The sequence below is a fragment of the Vanessa atalanta genome, chromosome 1 (assembly GCF_905147765.1).
Source record: "Vanessa atalanta chromosome 1, ilVanAtal1.2, whole genome shotgun sequence".
NCBI lineage: Eukaryota > Metazoa > Arthropoda > Insecta > Lepidoptera > Nymphalidae > Vanessa > Vanessa atalanta.
Window position 1 is genome coordinate 5266932 of NC_061871.1, and position 8378 is coordinate 5275309.

General features: G+C 34.7%; 1 protein-coding gene across 1 annotated transcript; it reads right to left on the minus strand.

Moving 5' to 3' along the window:
- Nucleotides 1-6875: 6875 nt before the first annotated feature.
- Nucleotides 6876-8178, minus strand: LOC125077883 (protein TsetseEP-like). The gene is made up of 4 exons (XM_047689996.1): nt 8152-8178; nt 7942-8058; nt 7697-7866; nt 6876-7537 (listed from the first exon to the last, which is right to left on the minus strand). Exons 2-4 carry the CDS (start codon nt 8046-8048, stop codon nt 6921-6923), a joined length of 894 nt encoding a protein of 297 aa, XP_047545952.1. The 5' UTR covers nt 8049-8058; nt 8152-8178; the 3' UTR covers nt 6876-6920.
- Nucleotides 8179-8378: the final 200 nt, after the last annotated feature.

The window sequence follows — 8378 nt, forward strand, 5'->3', positions numbered from 1 at the left end:
AAAAACAAATATTAATAGTGGATCGTATTAGTACTTTGAAAAACTCATCAGTACAAAACCCCAAATAGCCGACTGAAATCGTTTAGTTTTCAGCTTTTATACAAATATTAGTTTTTAAAAGGCAGGCATTTCAACGCTAGAAGTTTATTGTAGCTTTCAAATGGAAATTTTGTTATCAAGCACAAATAATAATTATCAATTAAATATTATGAAGAGTCAAGTTTTGTTTGTCTGTTTGTTACAGATTGCAGGTAATCCGATTTATTTTAAACAAAATAACGCCGTCGTGCAAATGAGCCACTTGATGGTCACCACCACGCATAGAGGTTGGCACTGTATAAAATATTAACCATTTCTTACATTGCCAATTCGCCTCCACCTTTACGCCCCTTGTGCCTATAGTTCTTGTGCTTATAGTACTAAGTCACTCACCCTTAAAAGCGGCATACAACAATACTATGTGATTTATGAGTTGAGTGGGTAGTATATGCCCAGATGGGCTTAATATAGAACTTCATGTCGTGATATATCTTATTTTTTTATATATAACTTTTTATTATCGTGATGATCTTGTCATTATTAATGTATTCGGTAAGAATATTATCGGTCTCGTTTATTAGCAAACTCTGTTAATAACCCATACATAAAATAATTGACAATTCTATAATACTTTCATAATAAAACCCGCATAGTGCAGCGTGGTGGAGTAAGCTCCAAACCTTCTCCTTAAAAAGGAGAGCAGGTCTTTGCCCAGCAGTTGAACGGTAACAAGTTTTTAATAATTTACATAAAATACATTGAAGATGATATCAAATATTACCACAACAAACATACTTAAAAATAATTTCTCCCGGAAACACTTAAAACAAATTCTTTAAGAGAAGTTGTTTCTTTGAACGATTGCTGACTTTTATTAATTTTAATAAATAATATAGAACTTACAGTCCAATAAATTACAAGGACAGAATAATGAGACTTGAAAAATAAGTCGACTGGATGCAAAAGAAGAAAGAGATTTAACGCATCTTGGGTTACCTTCGTCCAGCAGATCACAGGTGACGATGAGGTGAAATAATATCATCAATATATCTTACGACGCGTCCTTCCATCCCTCTTTTATCGTTCTATTAACTGTAAGCTGATAACTATAACTAACTATATAATTTATCTTAGCAATGATTTATATTACGTGACAAAGGTCGAGCTAAATTATTTTAACCTATTTTCTGAGATATATGCAGATATTTTACAACCTACCTATAAAAATGGTTACTGTGGCTGCAATGTTATAATTATTACGTATATATTCCAGTTCTCAATTCAAAACTTAGACATATTATTTAGATAATAGTTTTACCAGTTCCTATCTCGATGCAGTACTTGTATGCATCGTTTTGTTTGACCAAATGTACGTGCAAATCTTGCAAAAACGTCATCCACACACGAACTGAACCCGCACAAAACTAACAAAATATTTGCTTATTCACAAAACAATGAAGGCAAGATCCGTGCAATGCTAGCAAGCGTGCCAAGTCTATACAACAATTAATTCCAGAGGTTGACTCCTTTGTTGTGTAACTAAAAGACAACAGGACGGACAGAATCATGTATTTTGTAATTAACTTATTTGAGATACATGGAATAAAGCAAATATAATTAATAGATCCTTTGCTCATTACCGATTTGACAATTAATGAAGTAGGTACCCCCATAAAAAATCTAATAAAAAGGCTTATACTACAAGCCATGTGGAAATAAATTAAATTACCAACTTAGGCTTAATGCAAGCCCGTCCGGGTAGGGTACCCAACTCATCAGATATACAAACAGCAGTACGCAGTATTGTTGTGTTCCGTTGCGAAGGATGAGTGAGCCAGTGTAACAACAGGGACAAGGGGCATAACATGTTAGTTCTTAAGGTTGGTGGCGCATTGGCGATCTAAGGAATAGTTAATATTTCTTACAATGCCATTGTCTATGGGTGGTAGTGACCACTTACCATCATGTGGCTCATTTGCTCGTCCACCTACCTATACCGTAAAAAATCCACTACCCACACTACCTTGTTTTAAAAATAAGCTTATATGATATGAAATTGACTATGTTAGTGATTGGCATTTTGGTAGTAGATTCATCTCTGAAACAATTTTCTTTCTTCCTAGTCTACAATGACAATTGTTTGCTATAAATGTTTTTACAAATTCTTATTAATTAATATTTAAACAATATTGATCTATGGATTATTATAAATAGTGTGCATGAATTGTTAATTGTTCAACCGCAATAGCGTATTAACCACATTTATAACGTGGCCAGTATTTACAGTTTATGATTCTCCAGAGTTAATTTGAAATGAAACGCATTAAATATAATTATGTTTATTTTATTAAATGCATTAAAAGAGTTTTGGGTTAATGGTTAAATTAGCAGAATATTTAATAGAACACGAACATTTCCCGCGTATTTGTTCACATTTCCCATGTATTTTTAATTACTTTGCTGTGATTTCCTTCTGACCTGTTGTTGATGTCGCTAGTAAAAGGGCAAGACGACGACCTCCGTGGTCGAGTAGTGTGTACACCGCTTTTCATGGGTGCACCATTCCATAGTCTCAGGTTCGATTTCCGGCCGAGTCGATATAGATAAAGTTCATTAGTTTTTTATGTTGTCTTGGGTCTGGGTGTTTGTGGTACCGTCGTTACATCTGATTTTTCATAACACAAGTTCTTTAGCTACTTACATATAGTAATGTATGTGATGTCCAATATGTATTAAAACAAAGAGGTATTTGAATGCACAAGTGTGTGTGCAATTACTAGTGTAATATCAGCTTTCTCGCGTCCATAGACCACAGTAAGCGCGACCCGACTAGCTGCAGGTCAAGCTAATGACAAACAGTTTTACATGATTTCCGAGGAACGGAATAGCCAATCAATTTTAAAATTGATATTTATATCGATAATATCTTGAAGCCGTGTAGTATTTTTTACAGGCCCGGGTCGGTATATTAGTACAGGATATATAAGTTAGCGACTAGACAAACGATCTTGTAAAAAACATGAGATCGCTTGTCCCTTTATTCGTCAATTATTCGTCAATTCTTTGTCACTTTGCATTGCACTTTATCACTTTGCTTTGCACTTGAGAGAAATTTTACTTTCCATAAATGTCCCAAGATCGGTAGGTACTTTAGACGTTTGTCAGCCCTAACTCTTTAGCAAGGAAGCTTGCTACCGTTTATTTTTTGTGTAAAATTTGTCTAGTTTGTTTTATTTTAAATAGTAGATTTATCTATATTTAATAATAATATAAATGCGAAAGTAATTCTGTCTGTCTGTTCGTCTACCTGTTGCTCTTTCACGGCCAAACCACCAAACAAAATCTGATGAAATTTGGTATAAAGGAGCTTGAAATCATAGTAAGGGCATAGTCTTTTTATGCCCACTACCTGACGACTATGTGTCCTAGAACTATTTCTACGTCATGTCGCTTTACTTTAGACCTGCCTCTTTGATTAAATTGCTAGAACACATAGCTAAACCTCGAGATCCTGGGTTCAGGTCAGACAATATGTAAAAAGAATAATTGTAATTTGCAGGTAATTTAATTTTTGATTTGTCATATCTGATTGATGTTCAAAGGAATGGAATCAAAGGAAGGAATTATGGGAGTGCACCTGTCTTTGCGCACATACTTGTGCAATATAATATCTACTATATAATTGCCTAGTCATCAATGTATTTGGCCGTTGCTGAAATCGGTCAGGCGAACCACCTCTTATATATAAATTTTATTATAATAATATTTCCATTGTGGTGACCACTTATCATCAGGTGGTCAATTTGCACGTCCACTCACAAAGATGTTATGTCTCTTGTGCCCGCAGATACACTGGCTCACTCACCTTTCAAATACAACAATACTAAGTATTGCTTTTTGGCGGCAGAATATCTAATAAGTCGGCTGTACCTACCCCGACGGAGTTACTTAGAGTCCTACCATCATTATACATCATAAATCATTTCAAATTTTTATTTACAATCTTTATAGTAATTTTGTTTATTATTTTATATAATTTGTGTGATACGAGAATTTGCAAGTTTTATAAACCAAATAATTTATAAGTACATTTTACAATTCAAACATTTAGCGTCAAAGAAGATAGATGGGGGAACGAAAGCCGTGTGACGCGCGCTCGGAGACGAACATTTTTCACTTCACATTCAAATTACCGACTCACTTCATTTTGAATAATTTTTCTTACCAACTCGTACAAATATCGATATTTTAGTGTATATATATATTTATATAGTTTTGAAATATTAGAAAAAAAATACATTCTTATTTATTGATACGTTAATATTGTCATTTGTTTTGTGTTTATTATAAATAGAGGGAAATGAAAATGAGGTCATTCGAGAGGTATAGTTCACGGTATAGAGGTATAGTTACGACGAAAATGGCAAACAATACTGCTGACGTGCTAGTAGGCGTATAAAATATTATAAAAAAATATACACAGGTACATTTCTTTTATCTACACCATGAAGTTTTCTTTTAAAGACACGCATAACAAAAAATATTATTCTAAGTACTTCTTCTTCTTAATAAAACATATTCGTGAAATGTTCGTTATGAAGCTCTGACCCAAAATCGCATCTTAAAATATATTTTCAAAGAAAATTAATTCATTTTTTTTATTTCATAAGAATTTATGCTGCTGACCGTTTTAAAATGCAATCTAGATGATTTCTTGAAGTTTCATGAAAACTGCATCATAGCGCTACTTTGTATGCAAGAAGAACTTAAACTTTTTACTCGCCCTAGCTGCTTGGCAAAAGCACTATAACATTTTTTTATATACAAAATCTCTTCTTCCGGCTGTTGAATATAGTTTTGGTTACTATAAAATTTCACAAAACTAAGTTTTTTTACGAATTCTTTCGGTTTCCTTACAAGTCAAACCCAACCAGTATCATTAGAGCCCAGTAATTTTATTTTTTTTAAATATTAATTACGTTTATCAATATAAACAGGGCTTGAACCACGATAGTCAAGCACAAACAAAGCATTGCCAGGATAAGTTGGCTTCTTTTTTTCTCATATTTGTACCAACTAAACCAAATCATATATTAGTATTATGCACTCGTTGTTTATTTAAAATACTTTGTAATATACGAGCTTAATTGCGGACGCATATTTTTAAACATAGTAATTATTTATTTAAATCATTAATTTTTCCTTAAGCCTTTTAATCGGCTTTAAAGAATAGAGAATTCACAACGAAAAAATATGTTAACAATTATAAAGAGTTATAAATGACTATATAAAATACAAAAGTATGAAATTACATTCAAAACTAAGGTTCATAACCCCGTTGCAACATTCGCCAACTCAAATTGAATTTAGAAGTTATTCGAAATTCTAAAGTCACGAATGAAGTGAGGTCGTTGCGAGTTATTGTTGTTGTTTTTTTTTTATTTACTGATTGGAGAAGTCGAGCCAAGACCGTCGATAACTTATTCCTAGAGCATAAATGATTTTCTCCGATAACTTGACTCAGTAAACGTATCGATTTTAGAATTACATTACAAATTTCAATGTAACGTACATTATCATGTTTACATGTTTTCGCTTATAAAATATTCGTAAGTCGTCTGTTGACACATCTTATGAGATGTTTTGTATTTCGTTATTAGGAAATGTATACTTTTCTTTTGGTTATTAATTATCTTTGCAATACAAAAATGTTTACCTATAGCACGATATTTGTTCACAGGTAAGTAAACAATTATTATTTTTTTACTGCATCATTTAATCTATAAGAGCCGAGATGGCCTAGTGGTTAGAACGCATGTATCTTAACCGATGATTTCGGGTTCAAACCCAGGCAGGCACCTCTGAAATTTCATGTGCTTAATTTGTGTTTATAACTCATCTCGTGCTCGGCGATGAAGGAAAACGTCGTGAGGAAACCTGCATGTGTCTAATTTCAACGAAATTCTGCCACATGTGTATTCCACCAACCCGCATTAGAGCAGCGTGGTGGAATATGCTCCAAAACCTTCTACTCAAAGGGAGAGAAGGCCTTAGCCCAGCAGTGGGAAATTTACAGGCTGCTAATGCTAAAAAAAAACTACATCATTTATGTATTTTTTTAATTTATCAATGAAAAGCTCCTTATCGCTGGCTATCTAACTCTGCATCACCTTCTCATCACACATTTTTCCGTCAAAAAATAATGCTAGTAGTATTGTTGTGATCCTGTTTGAAGGGTATAAACAACATAAGGGATATAGCGTCTTAGTTCCCAAGAATGGTGGCGCATTGGTATAGTAAGGCATTGTTAATATTCTTGCATTGCGTTGGCATTGGTGACCTACCACTGACCACTTGGAACAGTTATAAAAATTAATCAATACACCTATTATAACAATGTTTCTTTTTAACTGCAACGACTATTATCGATATATTTTTAAAGTTGCTAATATATATTTATATATATTATACTGTGTAGCTATCTCAACAAATTCACAAAGTTTCTGAGTGAATGCGCTAGAGAAAACTCTTCGTGGAAGTCGTAAAGATTTATGGATGTAGTTATCGTGACACAGGTATTTCTTTGCTACGAGAGATATTGACCATTGCATCTTACATCGTACATCTTTTTATGAAATTGTTATTCATTTTTGCCTTCGTTGCAATAAAAAATATATTACCCATTAGTTTCTTAAATAGAATTATTGTTTGAACATCAACGTTTCGAAATTGACAAATATATAAAGTTAAAAATAAAACATGATATAACATGTATTTTATAAATGAGTTTATTTTAAAATGTATTTATCTAAATTTTACAGGCCAAAATTATGCAGTCTTCCATTCTTCCATGGGTCGTGGATTTAATATTGGCTCAAAGATTAATACCAGTACATATTATCAGTTTCCTCGGATTCAGTTTGATTTTCTACGGGTTCGGGTACTAAGACAGGCTCAGGTTTTGGTTCTGGGACAACAACTGGTGATGGTTCGGGCTCAGGAACTAAGACAGGCTCTGGCTCATTTTCTACGGGTTCGGGTACTAAGACAGGCTCAGGTTTTGGTTCTGGGACAACAACTGGTGATGGTTCAGGCTCAGGAACTAAGACAGGCTCTGGCTGATTTTCTATGGGTTCGGGTACTAAGACTGGCTCAGGTTTTGGTTCTGGGACAACAACTGGTGATGGTTCGGGCTCAGGAACTAAGACAGGCTCTGGTTGATTTTCTACGGGTTCGGGTACTAAGACGGGCTCAGGTTTTGGTTCTGGGACAACAACTGGTGATGGTTCGGGCTCAGGAACTAAAACAGGCTCTGGCTCATTTTCTATGGGTTCGGGTACTAAGACTGGCTCAGGTTTTGGTTCTGGGACAACAACTGGTGATGGTTCAGGCTCAGGAACTAAAACAGGCTCTGGCTGATTTTCGACAGGTTCGGGTACTAAGACAGGCTCAGGTTTTGGTTCTGGGACAACAACTGGTGATGGTTCAGGCTCAGGAACTAAGACAGGCTCAGGTTTTGGTTCTGGGACAACAACTGGTGATGGTTCAGGCTCAGGAACTAAGACAGGCTCTGGCTGATTTTCTATGGGTTCGGGTACTAAGACTGGCTCAGGTTTTGGTTCTGGGACAACAACTGGTGATGGTTCAGGCTCAGGAACTAAGACAGGCTCTGGCTGATTTTCGACGGGTTCGGGTACTAAGACTGGTTCAGGTTTTGGTTCTGGGACAACAACTGGGGATGGTTCAGGCTCAGGAACTAAGACAGGCTCTGGCTGATTTTCTATGGGTTCGGGTACTAAGACTGGCTCAGGTTTTGGTTCTGGGACAACAACTGGTGATGGTTCAGGCTCAGGAACTAAAACAGGCTCTGGTTCATTCACTACAGGTTCGGGTGCTAAGACAGAATCGGCATTGCTTGGACCATCAACATTAACTATAATTTGTACCAGAGGCAAAGGATGAGCTATCGCCACAGCAACAAGCGCAATTAACGCAAATATCGTCTTCATGATTGGTAGACTGAAACAAAATTTATATTTTATTTTCAATTTACGTACTATTTTGTACAATATCTTGTTTAATAAAACATGACTTAAGATTTTATATACTTACCGCTTTTCAACGTGCACTCTTACAAAACTGATCAAATGTAAACATTTCGTGTTTATATATAATACTGAACTACAATTTTATTTATCTTATCGCTTAATTTCTCACAATCACTATAAAAATAAATGATTATAAAATAAACGATTATGTGTCATATTTAGTCATAAAATTTACAACATTTAGTAATGGTATGATTATAAAACCTATCTAAATAATACCTGCTGCTATTA